The 20,733-nt window shown below is 40.7% G+C and overlaps 1 protein-coding gene across 2 annotated transcripts in view; it reads right to left on the reverse strand.

The window, feature by feature from the left end:
* Window positions 1-225: 225 nt before the first annotated feature.
* zdhhc14 (zDHHC palmitoyltransferase 14) overlaps window positions 226-20,733 on the reverse strand; it is a 108,371-nt gene continuing 87,863 nt past the window's right edge. For both annotated transcript variants that reach the window (XM_078404699.1, XM_078404700.1), the window contains exon 9: window positions 226-2,227. In XM_078404699.1, coding sequence (XP_078260825.1) covers window positions 1,871-2,227 — 357 coding nt within the window. In that variant the 3' untranslated portion in view covers window positions 226-1,870. The remainder of the gene's footprint in view (window positions 2,228-20,733) is intronic.

Here is a 20,733-nt window from a genome sequence, read left to right on the forward strand (position 1 = left end):
CAACATCTAATTTCCCATGATAAGTTACCTAATGCATTTCCATTGGCCCTTGGGTAAAGGTTGGGGGGGGGGGAACGCATTAGTTAAAGGTCGGGGGGGGGGCGCATTAGTTAAAGGTCCGGGGGGGGGGGGGGGGGGGGGGGGAGCGCATTAGTTAAAGGTCCGGGGGGGGGGGGGGGGGGGAGAGCACATTAACAGACAACATCTAATTTCCCATGATAAGTTACCTAATGCATTTCCATTGGCCCTTGGGTATTTTCACATTATCAAATCTGGCCCTCTTTGAAAAAAGTTTAGACACCACTGCCTTAAAGCAAGTCCAAGGGATTCTGCATTTTATAAATAGAACTCAGAATACAGGAGAAATTAAGTTATATTAAAAATAGAAACCAGAATTGCTGGAAGTAGACAAGCAATATCTGCATAAAGAACCAGAGTTCATGTTTCAAGTCAATACCTGCACTGAAGCTACCTGATCTTCTATTCCCAAGATTCTCTTTATTTCACATTTGCAGCTGTTTGCTTTGCAAAGTTATACCTAACCTATATAAATGATTCCTACTGTCCCACGTGGATTAATGTGTCATATTGTGAATACTGTAGTTTAGAAAAGGGAAGGGAAATGCACCAAAATGGCACCTAGAATAATTGTGTTTCGTCCAGAAGAGCTGCCATTATTCCTTTTGGGGCATAGAACTAAGGAGACATTTAGCAAAGCAATTTAACATTATAAATGGTTTGGTGTAAACAAGGAGAATTTTTTTTAATTTCAGAGGGACAGTAACCAGATTTTAACATGATTGCTAAAAATATTCAGGACAGATTAAAAGAGAATTTCCTTTCACAGACCAAATTATTGTCTCTGTACTCCTTGAACAGGTAGTCGGAGCAGATTCAATGGGATCTGCCAGGCAAAGGAGAAAGAGTAGGGAAGTGGGGCAAATTTGACAGCAACTTCTGGGCGAATCACTATTGGTCAAATAAAGTGGTGCATGATTATATGGCTCTAACAAACAATGCAGATTTATATATTTTTTAAATGTGGGAGAAATTTGTGAGACAAAATTAGGTAGGAATCTGGATTTCAGCTGAAAACAGGAATTTCATTACACACATTTGCAGGTACATCAACTTAAAGAATAAAAGTGTCATCAATTTATTAATAAATATCACCAATTTTAAATGGTGACATGGCACAACAAAGCTTCTTTTAAAACACTGTACATAAAAAAGAGATAAATGATAAGTCAATAGTGGCTCTTAATATTCGTGGTCTTTCAATCCCAAAAAATGATTAAGTGAAGAATATTGCATTTAACTTTTCTGCTTTCCTTTGCCCTTGTTTGTATTCTTTGGAAAGCAAAATATTTTACACAGGTTCTTTAACACTTGCTTACAATGTGGCTTAGTGATTTAAGATTACAGTTCAAACTGGCTTTGTCAGAACACTTTATAATTACTTATTCTGAATCACCCACACAAGAGATGAAATACTCATATTTTGATGATAAAGATGATTCATACGGTGTTTAGTATTTGATTTACTCAGTGTTCTGTTTCAGCACCCTCATACATCATTGATCTTTCCGAATGATCGCAACTGTGCAACATCTTTAAAGTAGAGCACAATCAAAGTAACCCTTATTCAGTATCTCAGTTGAATTGTCTTCTGCTCTGGCCCCATCGATAAGACTATCCATTAAGTGTTGCTTCTTTGTCTGAGGGTGGTGTTTCTTCTTCTGCCACATATTCTCTGTAATCAATACAGTAGTGATCATCTTTTATTTCTAGTCTGTGCTGGAAATACGATGCCATTTCCTGATAGGGTGCTAACAACAACAACAATTGGAATCTGGACAGTTAGAATGGGTCAAACCGAACTTAGCTTGACAAGGCCTCGAACTGAATCCTCGTGCATTGAATCCTGGGTGACTGCGTCCAGGACGTGCATGGTGCGGCTCTGAGTAAGAGGAGTACCTGGGTTAAGCATTCCTGGAGGTGATGGTGCCTCCTCTGGCGTAAGAAAGTGGTAACCTTCACATAGTTCCTTTAGTAGCACTGTATCTGTTAACATGGTTGCTGTTGCAAGGTTTGAAGTAGATGGTGGAGGTGTTGGCTGCCCGAGAACCAAGGTGGCACATGGAGGAGAAATTGTCATCTTCCCAGGTAGAGGAGGCTCTTCACTGGTTGGGCTTGACTCATTCTGTAAAAGTGTTACGGCCGTTGCCTGTAAAACAAATTTAGTTCTCTTAATGCATTCAGCCTGATTACACTAAGGTATAAATGGAGAGCAGATATAACAAATATCATCAATATAGAAGAACATATTTATGTGACATATTGTGACAGGCGGGATAGGAAGGAAATGAGGAGAAAATGAGCAAATCTGCTGAGTTTTGCATGCATGGCACGATTAACTTACAAAGCATTCCTAAACCTTATGTACCAACTTCCCTTTATTCTGAAAATCGTGTTAGCAACCACTAAAGTATTTGTGCAGGCAGAATTCAGGTTTTGTAAGAATTATATTTCTGAGAACTGTTTGTACGCTGATTGCTCCAACAGTCAAATGTCCATTTTCTATAGTAACCCAGATCATATCATTGTACATACACTTGCTATAATTCTTTAATTTTATTGAATAATAACTCCTCATAATTAAACCCGCCATAATTCAACTAATGGAATATTTACTTTCTCCAGTCATTAGTAAATGCCATGAAACATTTTATGCCTATTACAAGCGTGAAAATGTTTATAAAATGTATGGGGAAATAAATTAAGTTGGATTTCCATGTTAGGTTATCAGAAATCCAAAGAGTCCCTGTATTAACCCCTGGTGTCACTTTAATGGGACACTGCAAAACAGTCAACAACTAACTCCATGTCTTGCCTTGGAATCTGAACAACAGATATTTAAAGAGTTCTCATGTTTTTCTTTAATAGGACCTGGAGTTTTTTTCCAGCATTCTTTGCTTTGCTTAACTATTAATAGTTTTTTTGAAGCACCACTAAGCTTTTACAACCTGCATGCACTTTTCACAATGGAAGCAGATATTGCAATGCTATATAAACCTAAGAATTTCAATCTAAATTGGTTTAATTTGATAGGAAGAAGACCACATTCTGGATAATGATCATTTTGTGGTGAAGAGATCCAGAGGTATAAAGACACAGAGCAATAGAAATTAATGATGGTTCATGAACCTAGAAAAAGAAAATTAAGCATCAGGGCTTATGGCTAGAAGGAAAAGCGATGTAGTTTTTTTATTATGTAGGGAGAAGGTACAAAATATGTGGGAGTATGTTACTACATCTGAGAGCATATGATTTGAAGCAGACTGGACAGGTTGAGATGATTCTTTTTCTGGAAAACAAAGCTGGGAGGTGATTCAAGGCCTTTAATATTATAAATGTTATAAATGGATTGGTTGGGTAGATGCGGAGAAATTTTCACTTGGGGAAAGACCAAGCTAAAGGCCATTCATATAAAACAGTCATTTCAGGAAAACTAACTCAATTGGTTAAAATGTAAAACATATTATCACCAAGTGTACATACAGTGAATAGCTTAGATTTATTCAAGGTGAAGTAGAATAAACACAAAAGGTGATGGGTGGTGTTTGAAAATAACTATAGAGTGAAGTTAACTGCATGCAGATTCCAAAACAGCATAAACCCTTATTTAGACCATTGGACTGCATGTGTAGGAAGGAACTGCAGATGCTGGTTTATACCAAAGATAGACATAAAATGTTGGAGTAACTCAGCGGGACAGGCAGCATCTCTGGAGAGAAGGAATGGGTGCCGTTTCGGGTCGAGACCCTTGTCAGAGTCTGAAAAAGGATCTCGACCTGAAACATCGCCCATTGGACTGCATATTCTGTTCTATGCAATACTATCTAGTTTGTGCAGGACAAACTAGATGGAAGATCCAGATTTTATTCCAGGTAAATTGTGTGCCAAGGTCCTGTTGACATCAGAAAACCATGAAGGGTATGCTTCTCAGATGACCTAAAATTTTCAGTGTAGATCCTGCCTTGGGAGGCAGACTGAGAGAATGGAGGTCTTTCAGCTTGGAAGCCTGTAAATAAACATCAAAGCCAGCAAAACCAATCCACTTTTGTCTGTGTGCATTTCCAGTGAACTTAAACTATTATCAAAATATAATCGAAGGTAGACACAAAATGCTGGAGTAACTCAGCCGGACAGGCAGCATCTCTGGAGAGAAGGAATGGGTGATGTTTCGGGTCAAGCCTCATCTTCAGTCTGAAGTAGGGTCTCGACCCGAAACGTTACCCATCCCTTCTCTCCAGAGATGCTGCCTGTCCCGCTGAGTTACTCCAGCATTTTGAGTCTACCTTCGGTTTAAAACAGCATCTGCAGTTCTTTCCTATCAAAATATAATCGCTGTCAGGAGACTTTCATTCAGCATTAAGCTTATGCCTGTCCTCTGTTGTCTGTTTTACCCACCTGAAAAGTCCCTCTGCATCACCTGAGGACTTTAGAGTCACAAGGCATGAAATGATTGTCTCTAGATTATTCCTAACTATAGTAGTTAAAATACAAACATTGGCCAGTCAAAGCTGTAGTTTCTCATTAAAGAACTCACAGATGTTGCACTCCAAAAGACCCCAATAATATCATGTGTAGGAAGGAACTGCAGATGCTGATTTACACCGTAGACACAAAATGCTGGAGTAACTCAGCGGGACAGGCAGCATCTCTGGAGAGAAGGAAAGGGTGACGTTTCGGGTTGAGACCCTTCTTCAGACTGAAAGTCGGGGAGAGGGAGACAGAGGTATGGAAGGGTAAAGTGTGAAACAGATCGAAGGGGACGATGATCAAGGAAATGTAGAATGGTACATTTTTAGCTGAGGGGAAGGTGACAATGAGGCATACAATCAGTAATATTTAATCAGAAAAATAATTAAACTAGTCAGAATTAGGATGGGGGTACAGGGAGGGAGGGAAAGCAAGGATTACTTGAAGATAGAGAAATCAATATTGATACTGCTGTGCTGTAAGTTGCCCAAGCAAAATATGAGGTGCTGTTCCTCTAATTTGCATTGGGCCTCACTCTGACAGTGGAGGAGGCCCATGACAGAAAGGTCATTGTGGGAGTGGGAGTGTTTAGCAGCCAGGAGATCTGCTGGGCCGAGGTGGACTGTGAGGAGGTGTTCAGTGAATCATCATGTTCTCATCTACAACAGCTGATGTGCCGTTAAGCTTCCCCCACATACGGGGAGTCCAAGATTGCATTCATGACCACTGCAGCATTCATGAACAGAAAGGGATTTCATGTTGCAGAAACTCAAGGTTATTGGAGTTGCTACCATAAGAACAAAAACTGATGCATTCCAGTTCTCCTGAGAGGTCCTGTGCTGGGGCAAAGCCGGGAGGTAGGACCAGTCAGCGTCTGAATTATTGTTTCTTGCTTCCGAACTTCAATTTACAATTGCCATTGAAGCACTTCTTCCAACTGGTCATTGGAATTCTGATAAAGGGTGTCATGGGTTATTTTATTGTCTAGGACAGTGGTAAGATTGTGGAACATTACAGTAGGATCCAATTCTTCACAATCTCACCATTCCATGGGATTAATCATAGAGAGGAGCAGCAGGAAGCCCAGGAGAAAAAAAGTAAAAAATGAGATAGATGAAGATGAAGATCCATCTATTTCAGATTACATCAAACCAGTCACTTCCTTTACAGTTGGATCAAATCCATCTCTCCAACCCTAGATTCTGATTTACACCGGAGTTCTTCCACACTTCTGAAATAAATGCAAACAACTGACATTAACAAGGGCACAAAGTACTGGAGTAACTCAGCAGGTCAGGCAGCATCTCTGGAGAACATAGATAGGTGACATTTCGAGTTGAGACCCTTCGTCAGACTATATGTTCTAGTGACCTGGAACTGACCCCCTTTACAAAAGGCAGAAGATGCATCTCCCATTGTTTCAGAACCATCATAAGAGGGGGACTTCACTTCAACTGATTTCTATGACTGCAGGGACTATGATCAATTAAAATTCAATCTTTCTCCAGGTCTATTCATCCAGAACCAGGGGTCACGGTTTAAGAATAAGGGGTAGGCCATTTAGAACTGAGATGAGGAAAATCTTCTTTACCCAGAGAGTTGTGAATCTGTGGAATTCTCTGCCACAGAAGGCAGTGGAGGCCAATTCACTGGATGTTTTCAAGAGAGTTAGATTTAGCTCTCACAGCTAAAGGAATCAAGGGATATGGGGGAAAAGCAGGAACGAGGTACTGATTTTAGATGATCAGCCATGATCATATTGAATAGCGGTGCTGGCTCAAAGGGCCGACTGGCCTACTCCTGCACCTATGTTTCTATGCTGTTACATGGCCTTTCCAGGTTGGAGATCAAAAAGATTGGAGCTCTATGTGGTAGCAGCCTGACTATGAATGCATTGCCATCCACAGTAACAAAGCCTTTTGTAGGACTTAAGGGAAGCATGAAGGACACAACTCACTCTTGCTTTGTACCAGAAATTTGCTTATTGCAGCTCTGGACACCATTATGGTCTGGATCCATTATTTATGTTGCGATTCGTCCCTTAAAACCGGGGAACTTAAGTATACTGCTGTGATTAGGCTGATGCCAGCTGCTGCTCATTTTGTGATATGAATTTTATCCTGTGCAGACTCTGAACTTCATCACTTGTTTCACTTGCGGTTTTTAATCTCCGTGCTAGTGATCAAATGGAGTCAATTGAAAGCCACGTTTGCCGTGGCATCATCTTCAGATTGGATTTTGAGAGAACCTGCAAATGACCAGTAATGGGAAGATCAAGGAGTCTCAAACATAAGGCATATCTAATTTGTTTGCTGGTTGTATTAAATAAGAATAAAATAAAAAAGGAAACAGAGATCCCGATGCTCCAATACTCTTCCTACTCCACCTATTGTAGTTCAGTGCAAGTTTGTGTTCAGTCTCCAGTGCTACCAGCTTTTATTAAATAAAACCTAAGCTGACAGCTTAATCTTCTCTCAGTCAAATCTGCCCCGGTAACAACTTATTTTGCATAAATAAGTCTGTTTTATCAGCGTGGGTCTTAAAGTTTTATGAATTTGTGAGACGTACCGATGTGAACACAAGTATCGCATCACATTAGCAAGTATCACAAGAGGGCGACATACACTGATTTAGTTTGGCTTATAGATTCAGCATGGATACAGGCCCTTCCTTCGGCCCACTGAGTCGGTACGGAATTTACAGAAGCCAATTAACCTACAAATCTGCACATCCTTGGAGTGTGGGAGGAAACCGGAGCACCCAGAGAAAACCTACAAGGTCACAAGGGGAACGTACAAATTCCATTCAGATAGCAGCCATAGTCAGGATTGAACTGGGTCTCTGGCGCTGTAAGGCAGCAACTCTTCCACTGCTCCACCGTGTAGAAACACATTTATTGCTTTCCCTGTGTCGCCAGGTAACAATATGCTAAATGTAGTAATCCTGGCAGCACACTTTAAAAAGGATGTCAAGGCTTGAGAGAATGGCCTAAGATTACTACAGTGGTACCGGAGACGAGGAAATATAGTTGTCATGATAGAATGAAGGAAACAAAAATTGCACTTTGTGCAGCAAAGTAATTTAACCAAAGATCTGATAATTGTGAAATGTATGTGTTTTAACGATTAAAAAAGCAACTTTCCAAAAGCAAAAGGTTTAGTAAACAGAGGATATTACCACAAATAGTTTACCATCAAGTTTACTGTGGATTATGTGGTGTCAGGGATGATGCCGGGTCTACTCCAACACTCACAGTAGAGTGAACTCACTTAATATGGTCTATTTATAGTGACAAGAAGGTCCAGGTGGGGGCGCTGTCCCTCCTTTCAGTGCACATGTGAGGAGGATCTGCCGATCTCGGGCTGGTCCCGGCAGCTCAGTCCTGGTCTCGAAGGAGGTGCGGCGATCTCAGGCTTGTCCCTGCAGGTGACCCTTGCCTGGAGAGAAGGTGCTGGCAGTCTCAGGCTTGTCTAAGGAACTCAGCCTTGGGTTTGACGAGGAGGCTCAGGCTGATCCTGGACACTCAGTCGTTGCCTCTGCGCGTGAGTACGTGGGTAGGTAAGAGGCACTGGTGCTCTCAGGCTTGTCCCTGCAGTTCATCCTTGCCTCAAGAGGTGTTGTAGGTTTATTCTTGGCTGCTCAGTCTTTGCCTCTGTGCAGGCACAGTCCCTCGTTGTCTGTGGGCAAATAAGATAAGAGGGACTAGCGGTCGCAGGTTTGCCCCGGCCACTCAGATTTGGCCTCAGATGGGGTGCTGGGAATCTCGAACACATCCCGGCAGCCCAGTCCTGATCATTAAGTGGTACCAATGGTCTTGGGTCTGTCGCAATGGCTCAGTTTTGCTCCAAACCTGCAACAGGGGAACATAGCTAGCAGGGAGGTATCACACTTTCCCTCCCTTCTCTCTTTCTTTCTTCCTTTTTCATTCTCACTCTTTCCCTCACTTTTCCCTTCTGGCTGGAACGCCTGGGTTTATAAGGAGTAGGCTGACGAAGTTCAGGTAGGCCAATCCGAAATTAGGTAACTGGACACAGTTGTTACTTATTAGGCTGTGACCTCCGCTCAATGGTGCTAAGGGTTGGCCGCTCCTGGCCTGTCTGCCGGTGAAGGGATCAGGATGGTAACCGAGCCTGGGGGTGCTGTCACAATTAGAAGGTGTACTATTAGCTCGTCAAAACATCCATTAAACTAATTTGACAGGAAGTGAAATATCAGCCAGTTATTAATTACCAGTATTCTGATTAACCAATCTCTGACAAATTATTTTTCACTGTGTATATCACTGTCCCAGATAACAAAAGAGAATGGGAGAGATTTATATGCAGGAAAAAAACTGCAGATGCTGGTTAAAATCGAAAGTAGACACAAAATGCTGGAGTAACTCAGGCACCATCTCGGGAGAGAAGGAATGGGTGACGTTTCGGGTCGAGACCCCTCTCCATGAGAGAGATTTACTTCCTGTCCAGAGACCATTTCTAGGAGTTGGACTGGTTTTGGATGTATCAGTCACAATTAATGCTCAAATTCCCAGCGTAGTCAAAAACAACAAAAATGAAAAATAAGGACGAACGTTTTTTACGAACACTGCTGCTACTTCAAACAAGTGCGCCATTGAAGCTGACACCTCCATTGACGTTTGTACATTTATTAAACAATAACACATGGCCTATAGTATTTTTAGTTTAGTAACAAAAATAAACTTATTGCTGTTGAAAAGACCTTTATTTTGAAAATCCAGTAGAAAAAATAGTTTTGTTGTTTGAGTCTGAAACGTTTAGCCACAAAACCCCTTTTCCTATTGACACAATTGCCTTTATAAAGCAATTTTCCATAGCATGCAGCTCCTTAAGAATGCAATTAGTATATTATATCAGACCTACCTGTATACAGACAGAACAAAAGAGATTCATGAAGTAGACAGAGGGAAAAAGAAAAGTACCAAGAGAATGGAAAATATGAGAGAAAACAAATGCATTGTAGCAAAAACTCATAGAATGATAGGCAGATAGTGAATGTCAGATAAAAATGAGGGAGTAAGAGCAAGTGAGTAACAAAGGATTTTGGGGACAGAGGGTGGGATTGTGGTCTCACAAGAGAATAATCCAGATAGTTGGGCAGTTAAATATTTGGATACAACACATGTCAACGTCACTTTGTGTAAAAGAAGGAACTGCAGATGCTGGTTTAAATCGAAGATAGACACAAAAAGCTGGAGTAACTCAGCGGGACTGGCAGCGTCTCGAGAGAAGGAATGGGTGAGGTTTCGGGTCGAGACAAAGTCACTTTGTTGGGTTATCTTTCAAAATTTATTGTATAGTAAACTTGGAACAATCAATTCAAAAATATACATTGTTAATATAAAATATGAGGAATGTTCTCAAAGCACAAAAGCAAAATGGCAGTTCCTGATCACAGTAAATGTATCCTTAAAGCACTGAAAATAATCTTGATCTACTGCGAGCCAAAATACACTCAATGGGTCAAATGGCCATCTTCTGTGCTTTAACAATTTTATGATTAAATATTTAAAAAACCCACGTCGTTTTGCTCTGAATTGGTACATACATTTGTTGGCAACAGTTCCGCTGTTAGAAATATGTAAATAAGCCATGCAAATAATACATAACGACACTTAATTTATCATGCAGATTTATTGCTGGAAAATACATGCAACTTTCATGCAAAAGTTTACAGCTTGTTAAACACTGCATACATAGCAAAATTACTTGCTAATGATATTGGTAGTTTTAGAAAATGCTCAGGAGCAGTACATTATCCCCAGGCTCAAAAGTAGCAGCAGAAAAAATGAAGGGTGTGGTTTTCTCTTCAACTATTTTTTATAAAGAATGTTAACATTTTTTTCCATTCATTTTCATCACTTGGAGTGTTACTCCCTATCCAGAGTGTGGTTTCCACAAATAGCCGGTACTCTACCTAAATTTTAATTATTGAAATGCAGCCTCAGCAGTGAACAGTGGAACTGCAGATGCCGAAATCTTCAGGAACTGCAGACGCTGAAATCTAGAGCAAAAAACAAAGTGCCGAAGGAACTCAGCGGGTTGGGTAGCATCCTGGAGGGAAATAGACAGATAATGTTTCAAGTCGGGACCCTCCTTCCAACTGGAAAAGAAAGGCAGCGATGGGACAAGTGATAGGTGGATACAGGTGAGGGAGGGTGATTGCCACTTATTCCATCCAATTGTCAAAGTCTAGAGGTGAGGGGAAGAGGGGTCTAGGTGAGAAGAGGGGCGATAAAAGGGAAATCTGGGACTAGCGGATGGGAGATGAGCAAAGGAGCAAGGTGGTGGGAGATGGAAGGATAAATATGTGAACATGGGGTTGTCAATAAATTGGAGAATTGGACAGCGTGTGAGAACAACTCCAGGACACAAAGAAAACATGGGTGAGGATGCAGCTGCAGGGAAACCACATGTACTGAAGAAAAAGGGCACCTAGAATGTCCTAGACTGGACAAAGATGGAATGGGGGAGGGTGCAGCAGTAGAGAAACCCCTACACTGAAGAAATAGGACATCTCGAGTGTCCCAGTGTGGAATGCCTCATCTTGGGAGCAAATGTGGCAGAGAAAGTGAGAGTAGGGGGGTAAGTGTTCTTGCAAAAGGCAGAGTGCAAGGATGTATAGTTAAGAAAGCTGTGGAACTCAGTGGCTTTGCAGTAGATGTCAGTCGATAGTCTGTCTTGTGATGGCGACCCAGATCGAGAAATTTCGATAGAGGTATCAGAAATTATTTGAGGGCAGGGTGGGAGTTAGTAGTAAAACTGATGAAACCAACCAGTTTTGCACATGTGCAGGTGCCAGCGACATAGCAAACATTGATGTAGTGGAGAAAGCGTTGGGGAGTGGATCCGGGGTATGTTTGAAACAAGGAGTGTTCAATGTTACCAATGTCCATTTCCCTCCACAAATGCTGCCTGACTTGCTGAGTTTCTCCAGCATTTTGGGTTTTGCTCAATTAACTTTGACAGGCCATGTGACCACAATAATTAAGTTATTTATTGAATAACTTTAAAATAGGGTCGTAAAGTGAGTCTTAGTGTCCTGGCTAAGAACAGTAAATCAAACCGATCAGCAAATCAAACCGATTTTGGATTGCATTTGCTGCCTTCTTGGTCTCCCGCATTTAGCTACTGAGTGGATAAATTTGGAGGGTAACTTTTTAACATCTATCCTCCAAAATACTGCCATTATCAGCTACAACTACTCAGGTCCTTGCTCAATTAAAAATTACAATGTTGTTACATTAGTGTAGGAAAATAACTGCAGATGCTGGTACAAATTGAAGGTATCACAAAATGCTGGAGTAACTCAGCAGGTCAGGCAGCATCTCAGGAGAGAAAGAATGGGTGACGTTTCGGGTCGAGACCCTTCTTCAGACTGATGTCAGGGGGGCGGGACAAAGAAAGGATATAGGTGGAGGCAGGAAGACAGGGAGAACTGGGAAGGGGAGGGGAAGAGAGGGACAGAGGAACTATCTAAAGTTGGAGAAGTCAATGTTCATACCGCTGGGCTGCAAGCTGCCCAAGCAAAATATGAAGTGCTGTTCCTCCAATTTCCGGTGGGCCTCACTATGGCACTGGAGGAGACCCATGACAGAAATGTCAGACTGGGAGTGGGAGGGGGAGTTTAAGTGCTCAGCCACCGGGAGATCAGGTTGGTTAAGGTGGACTGAGCGAAGGTGTTGAGCGAAACGATCGCCGAGCCTGCGTTTGGTCTCGCCGATGTAGAGAAGTTGTAAGGCGGATTGAGCGAAGGTGTTGAGCGAAATAAGGCAGACTGAGCGATGGTGTTGAGCTACATCGGCGCTCAAAAAGGCGACCCGAAACATCACCCATTCTTTCTCTCCTGAGATGCTGCCTGACCTGCTGAGTTACTCCAGCATTTTGTGATCCCATGTTGTTACATTATGCATATCTTGATAAGACATGTAATAGGATTAAGTAAACACCTTGAAATGGCATATCTGTACATGAAACTGTGCACTGCTATTTGCAGATAACACATAATTTGGCAAATTAAAATAATGAAAATAGTCATAGATTCCAGGGTAACAGGGTGGTAGATGATACTCAATGTGACCAAGTGGAAGGACTAATAAAGATAATCAGTATATTGCAAATGATGCGATTTCAGAAAGAAAGAATGTTAGGCATCTCTGATCTTTTATCCTATATATATGCACATTGTCCCAAAAACTTAATTGCTTTCATTCTTGCCATTTAAAATTTGTGTTTAATTCAGTTTAGTTTAGTTTAGGGATAGTTTAGTTCTGGGAACTTATTTGGATGTGAGGCAATTCCAACATAGCAGAGCAAACGACAGTACACTGCAAGGGAATAGCAGTGGTTTCAGGCATTATATTACAAGATAAAAGGTAGATGATGATTTTTTTTCTTTTGGAGTACAGCATCTTATACAATAAAACTTCCAGAAAAATGTTTGTATTGAACTTACTATGGATTTTTTTTAAATACACAGAAATTTCAACGTATAAGTACCACAAATCCTGTACAAAAAGGGATTAATACAAAACAGTTTCAGTGATTAAAATGTGAGATGATTATTTTTCCATTGTAATGAAAACTTCGTCAAATGAATAATTAGTATATTTACTGGGAAAGAGGAAACATATATCACTGAAGTGCTCCCTCATTTTATAAGTAGTTTTTTTCAGCTATCTCTATAGTCATTATTCAAAGCTGTTTTGTCTGTCACTCATCAAATGAAAATCACTTCAAATGAAAAACATTTTTCTGCTTTGTTTAAATGAATCACTGCATTGGTTTCCAGGGTGATAAATGTCTTAAAGCTTAAATTAGCAATAGTTTAAAAAAGGTCCACTTCATTTGGTGTTAGCATTGCTTAATAATAATAATAATAATGCATTACATTTATATAGCGCTTTTCATATACTCAAAGACGCTTTACAGGGATTTAGAGAACATAGGGAAATGAATAAATAGATAAATAAGTAAATAAGTAAACGAACAGAGAAAGGAGATAGAAGGTGAGGTGACCTTCAGTGGTTGAAGGCAGTACTGAACAGGTGAGACTTCAGTGATGTTTTGAATGTGGTGAGTGTGGAGGAGTCTCTAACGGTTTGGGGTAGTGAGTTCCATAGGGTGGGAGCAGCGATGGAGAAAGCCCTGTCCACTTATCACTGCAACAATAAACTCCTCCCTGTCCACTGGCATCGTCCCGCCATCCCTCAAAATCGCTGCTGTCACCCCCATTCTGAAAAAACCTGGTCTCAACCCTGACACCCCAAACAACTTCAGACCAATCTCCAACCTACCCTTTCTGTCCAAAGTTTTAGAACGTGCTGTAGCTTCCCAACTCAAATACCACCTCTCTACCAATAACCTGTATGAAACTTTCCAATCCGGATTCCGCTCCAACCACTGTACTGAAACTGCGCTCCTCAAAATCACAAACGACCTTCTCCTCTCCTCCGACGCTGGCAACCTCAACATCCTCATCCTACTTGACCTCAGCGCCGCCTTTGACACCATAAATCACTCCATTCTCCTCACCCGACTTGAAACCTCCTTTAACATCACCGGCACAGCCCTATCCTGGTTCAAATCTTACCTCTCTGTCAGACACCAGTTCATCTCCATTAACAACTGTAAATCCCCCACCGCTCCCCTCCCCCAAGGTGTCCCCCAAGGCTCAGTCCTTGGCCCCCTCCTCTTCATCCTCTACCTGTTCCCCCTTGGTCAATTAATCCGCCGTCATGGTCTCAACTTCCACTGCTTCGCCGATGATATCCAGCTCCTCATCTCCACCAAGTCAATCTCCCCCACCACACACTGTACACTGACAAACTGCATCACTGAAATAAAATCTTGGCTTCAATCAAATTTCCTCAAACTCAATTGCAACAAATCTGAAATCATCACCATTGGTCCAAAAACGCTCACCAAATCCACCCAAAACTTCATCCTCAATATTGATGGTCTCCCAGTATCCACCTCCCCTCACATCCGGAATCTTGGAATCATCTTTGATCAAACCCTCTCCTTCGACAAACACATCAAACACATCACAAAGACAGCCTTCTTCCACCTCAAAAACATTGCCCGTCTCCGTCCATCCCTCCCCTCCACAGCTGTAGAAGGACCTCTTTGCTCCTATACTCAACTCCTCTTGTTATGAAGGCCAACATTCCATTGGCTTTCTTCACTGCCTGCTGTACCTGCATGCTTCCTTTCATTGACTGATGCACTAGGACACCCAGATCTCGTTGAACTCCCCCTCCTCCTAACTTGACACCATTCAGATAATAATCTGCCTTTCTATTCTTACTTCCAAAGTGAATAACCTCACACTTATCTACATTAAACTGCATCTGCCATGTATCCGCCCACTCACACAGGTGTCAAGAGTTGTGGACGCGCTAGTGGAATTCTCTGCCATCGAAGGCAGTGGAGGCCAATTCACTGGATGTATTCAAGAGAGGGTTAGATATTGCTCGTAGGTCTAACGTAATCAAGGAATATGGGGAAAAAGCAGGAACAGGGTACTGATTCTGGATGATCGGCTATGATCATATTCGGAGGACAGAACGGCCTAGACCTGCCCCTACTTTCTATGTTTCCATGTTATGGGGATAACGCAGGAAAATGGGATTAGGAAGCAGAGGTCAGCCATGATTGAATGGTGGAGTAGACTCAATGGGCTTAATTCTACTCCATTAACTTATGAACGTGAAAATAACTGTTCATCAGAGTTTGCATGATGATTGAGCATTGCCTAAAATTCAAGGCATCAATGCATGAAATAAGTAGAATCCTAGAAAAATATATAAACAACTGATTACAACATTCATTGTGGGCTCCTGTCTTCTTTTGTAAACACATACAAATCAAAAGGAGATCAAAGCACCGTACAATTATTGGATGTTAAATAATACCTATCTTCAGCTGCTGTCTAAAATGCAGAATATTCTTTGTGGGATCAAGGAGTCCACACGCAACTGACCTCAATGAACTTGAAGAGAAAGTACTCCAATAGTTGAACTCAGACCTCGCAAAAACAATGATGGTACTTGTTGGAGGCCAATCATCCCAACCCTGAACATCAACATGTAAATTCCTCAAAACAATCTAATCTCCACATCTTGTGCTGGCTGCTTCATCAAATTACCTTCCTACCTTCATATGGTCAGAAGTGGGGACATTTGTTGATCTGTCTGTTCCTGCAGAGAGCAAGACCAAGACAACATTCAGGCGTGGTTAGTAAGTGGCAAATCGTATTTATGCTGCAAAAGTGCCATACAACTATAGCAAGTAAATATACTACCTCCTTTTGATATTCCATGGCTGAGTGCCCCACCATCAACACCCTGGGAGTCATCACTGACCAGAAACTTCACTGGACCAAACATTTATATCACATGGCTGCAGGAGCAGGTTGGAAATCCTACACACGTGACTCTCCTGCTGACACCCCAAAGCCCTTCCACCATATATATAAGGCGCAATCCAGGAGTGTAAAGGAATATTTACCTCCAACAACTTTCAAGCAGCTTAACAACGCAGAGGGTAGAGCTGCCTGGTTCACTGGTACCCCACCCACCCAATATTCATTCACTGCACCCATGGCAAATTGGCTGCGTTGTGAATCAACTGAAGAATGCATTGCTGCTCCTCATTCAGGCTACACCAAAAGGATTCTACAAATTCCTAACCTCCAACCAAAAAAGGACAAGGTTGGCAGGTAGACAAGATATTCCGCACCTGAAGATTCCCATTCAAGTCACAGATGGTCCTAATTGAAACTATTTGTTGCTTCTTCATCTTCATGAGATTTATATCCCTCTCCAACAGCACTGTGGAACTACCTTTATCAGAAGGATAGTAACCATTCAAGATAGTAGCTCCCATCCACCTTCTCAAGGGCAATTAGAGATGGGCAATGAATGCATGTTAGGAATTCACAAATCCTACAAAATTTGAGATTTCAGGAATAATTTTGAATAGTACATTGCAAATCAAAATTCCACCAAAACAAATTACGGCTATTCTAAACAAGGCTCTTCATTTTTATTGAAAAGCAATAAATTTGAAAACATTTATGGATGAAAAATGTATTTTGGCATAAAAAAAAATTAGAGGAGCACACAGAAAGAGAGAAGGAAGAATTGTATTAATTTCATTTGAAAAATCAATTTTCATCTCTCCATTAACCCTTGGAGATTAAATAAATGTTTTCAGGTTGATTGTAAATGTCATGATGAAGAGCAATGTTTAGACCACAGAAGAAGTAGAAACAAGAAACTGCAGATATTGCATTACAAAAAAGACACAAAGTGTTGGAGTAACTCAATGGGTCAGACAGCATCTCTAGAGAACATGGATTGTTGATGTTTCAGGTTGGGATCCTCCTTCAGATGGAAAAAGGGTCCCTGAAGGGTCCCTTGTGGCTTCTTGAAGAAGGGTCCCGACCCTAAAACATCAGCTAATGTTCAGTCCATGTTTTGTTTCAGTTGAAATTTTGACTCATTGTCATACAATGTATTAGCCAAAATAATTATTCCTGAATTCTCAAAATTTGTCTTTTTGCAGCTAGGAGTCTAATAACAATAATAACGAATGCTCTACCAACTCAAAGCTTAGATTTTACTATCAATTTAATCCTTGAGATTCTTTTAAATAATTGTAATTATTAACTGTAAATATCAAAGTATTTTTGAATTTTAATACATTTATTAGATAGATTAAAATTATTGCTTATGACCCTAGTCCATCATGTATATTATTTTATAACATGATAAAACCCATTACCTAAAATGTGTCTTAAAAGTGTTAAGGAATAATGAACTTTAAAGTCATCCATCAATGCTAATCTAACTCTGAAGATAAAATAGATGAGAGTAAAGGTCATGTCAAACTAAAGATAATGATGGTTAAAATGGTCTAAAAATACATGTGGCATAGATATTAAATGGTTAAGAATGATCTGAGAAGAATAGTTAATATAAACAAAGTAAATTGCCTGCATAGCAATATGCACAGCATTCAAAACAACATGGAGAGAATGCAAAAAATAATTTGAAGTAACAATCCCAGAGGTGGTGGTGGGGGCAGATATGATAGATAGGCACATGGAAGTGCAGGGAATGTAGGGGGCATGGATCATGTATAGGCAGGTGTACTGGGCATAACTTGGCATCATGTTCGGCACAAACATTGTGGGGTGAAGGGACCGATTCTGTGTACTATTCTGTGTACTATTCTTAATCCAGATGTGACAGGGATAAATGAAACATGGTTCTATAGAATATTGGAATATTCCAATTATATTGGAAGGAGAAAGGAGCGCAGCATCAGACCAGAGACCACACACAAATGACCTTTGCGACAGAGACTGTCACTCCCGCATTGGTCTCTTCAGCCACGAGCGACGCTGCTCTAGCCGAGGTGTGGAGCAAACAGCCACCTAGGATGCATCACCCGTGGTCAGCCATGACTGAGGGGGGCCTAAGAAAAAAAATTGGACAAGGAAGGAAAGAAATGCACTAGTAATGTAAATTTAATGACGGTAGAAGAGAAAAGAACATAATGAATATTAAAGGTGGAACCTCTGGAAATCTGAAACAGAAAGAGAAATTGCTGATAACACTCAGCATGTCTGGCCTGCAACATTTTCAGTTTTTATATTAGGATTGCCAATGATAACTTCATTGACTCCACGTTTATTACATTGTATGTAGTTTCAGTATCCAAGAATGATAGAAATTTACAGCACACAAGAGAATTACTACAGCCCATTTCTTAGCTCAACCCATGGTCTCATGGATTAGAGCTCTTCAAGTGCTTTTTAAGGTGATGCTATATAACTCCTATATGATCTCAGGCAGTTCCAACCCCCATTTACCACATAAGTGAACAGATGGGCAACCCTAATCTTGTCGGCAAATGTAATAAATAGTTGAGAGGGCAAATGGCTTACTGGCCTTTATTGCAAAGGGGTTGGAGTTTAAAAATAGAGAAGTTATATTGCAATTGTATAGTGTGCAGATGAGGCCACACCTAGATTTCTGCACGCAACTTTGTTCCTTTACCTAAGAAAGGATACAGCAGTATTGGATTAAGCCCAAAGAAGATTCACCAGGCTGATTGAATAGTGGGCATGCTTGAGGGGCCAAGTAACCAACTCATGAAGTCATACAGCATGGAAAAGGGCCCTTCAATCCAACTTACATTAGTCCCACCTGCCTGTATTTTGCCCATATGGCAGCTCATTCCATATACCCACCATCCTCTAAAAGTGAAAAAGTTGCCCTCAGGTTACTATTAAATCTTTCCTCTGTCACCATAAACCTATGTCCTCTGGTTCTTGATTCCCCTAAACGACTCTGTACATCTACCGTATCTATTCCCATCATGATTTTATACATCTCTATAAGATCACCCGTGCTTATTTTCCTGTGCAGTTTTCTTCTTGTGTTTTCTTTTTGTTTCTTGTGGTATTGCGCATATGCTCAGTGATTCTCTGACCACTGAACTTAATTCTATATCCCATCCATATTAATCTAGTTGCTAAGCAAATAGGCCCTTCCTGCTCACTTTGCCTCGGTCCCTCATGGTTTTTATACATCATAATGAAATATCTCAATTGTTTTGTTTCTTTTGTTCTAAAGACAACTCCAGATTATAAAATCTCTACTTTCAACTAAAATTCTGCAGCCCTGGCAACATACTCGCAAGTTTCTTCTGCATGCTTTCAACACGATTGCACACTTCCCAGTAATCAAAATTCTCTACCATACTCCAGCTGTGGCCTGTTCTACTATAATTGCTCTTGTATTTTATGTCTTAACCATAAAAGGCAAGTATCCCATGTGTCTTCTTAACCACTTGACATATCTGACCTGTTACCTTCAAGAAATTCTGGATACGCATTTCAAGGTCCCTCCTTTCTTTCCTCTACACTTCTCAGAATCTGGATATTTGTTACCTATTTCCTTGCCCTGTTCTTCCCCTCTCTCCTTTGGATTGAACTACATTTATCACGTATGTGACCGTTAACTAGTTCCTCACTCTAATTTCTTCCACGCAATCAATCATTATACCAATTCTGTTACCACAATGTACATCCTGTACTTGAACCTAGAACCAGAGGACATAAATTTAAGGTCAGAGGGGAAAAATTTCATTGAACCTGAGAGGGAACTGGGTATATGGAATAAACTGGCAGAGGAAGTAGTTGAGGCAGGTACTATTACAACATTTAATAGACGTTTGAACAGGTACATGGATTGAAAAGGTTTGGAGAGTATGGGCCAAATGCAGACAGGTAGGACAAGTGTAGATGAGGCATCTTGCTTGGCATGTACACGTTGGGCCGAAGGGCCTGTTTCCATGTTGTATGACTCTATGACTCAATATTTAATCCAAATCATTGATAAATATCACAAAGAGCAAATGAGAGTGCTGAACTCTGGAACGCATCTTCACACAGTCATCCAAAGTTACTTAAGTCTTCACTATTACATTTCATTTCTTCCACCAAGTCAATTTCTAATCCAATTTACTGCATTCCTAAACCCCACATTTTATTAATATCCCATGCCTTTCTTAGGAGCACTGGAAACATCTTATACAGGACTGGAAAATAACCACCTATAAAGGATGGAAGGCAGTAGAAAGTACAAAGAAAAATGTATGAATAATATCAGAACTGAAATATTACCTAAATTGCATGGGTTGGGTTTGTTTCTCTGGAAAATAATGCCTTGGGGTAATATTATAAAAATATTTAACCATATGATGGAATTTGGTAGACATAGAGAAATTATTTCCATCCATTGAATTGTCCCAGATGAGGAAAGACATTCAAGATAGAATCAGATTGAAAATTCAGGAGAAACTTCCTTACCCGTAGAGAATTGTTAGAATATGGAGTCAGCTACCACAGGGATGGATCAGACAAACGGGGATGGTTGAGGCTTTAAGGGAATTAGATGAATTTGAGTGGGAGGAGACTCACGTGAAGCATAGACCTCAGCACTGACCAGTGATCTCTGCACCAATCTGCCTGTCTCTGTGTTGTAAATTTGATGTAATTTAAAGACAAGAGTTCTACATCAATATCCTCCAGGTAATTTGAACAGTGGAGAGATTACTAGTCTATTTTTCAAATTTATGAAATCAGCTCAAATGT

This window comes from Rhinoraja longicauda, chromosome 9 (genome assembly GCF_053455715.1).
Source record: "Rhinoraja longicauda isolate Sanriku21f chromosome 9, sRhiLon1.1, whole genome shotgun sequence".
In the NCBI taxonomy this organism is placed as follows: domain Eukaryota; kingdom Metazoa; phylum Chordata; class Chondrichthyes; order Rajiformes; family Arhynchobatidae; genus Rhinoraja; species Rhinoraja longicauda.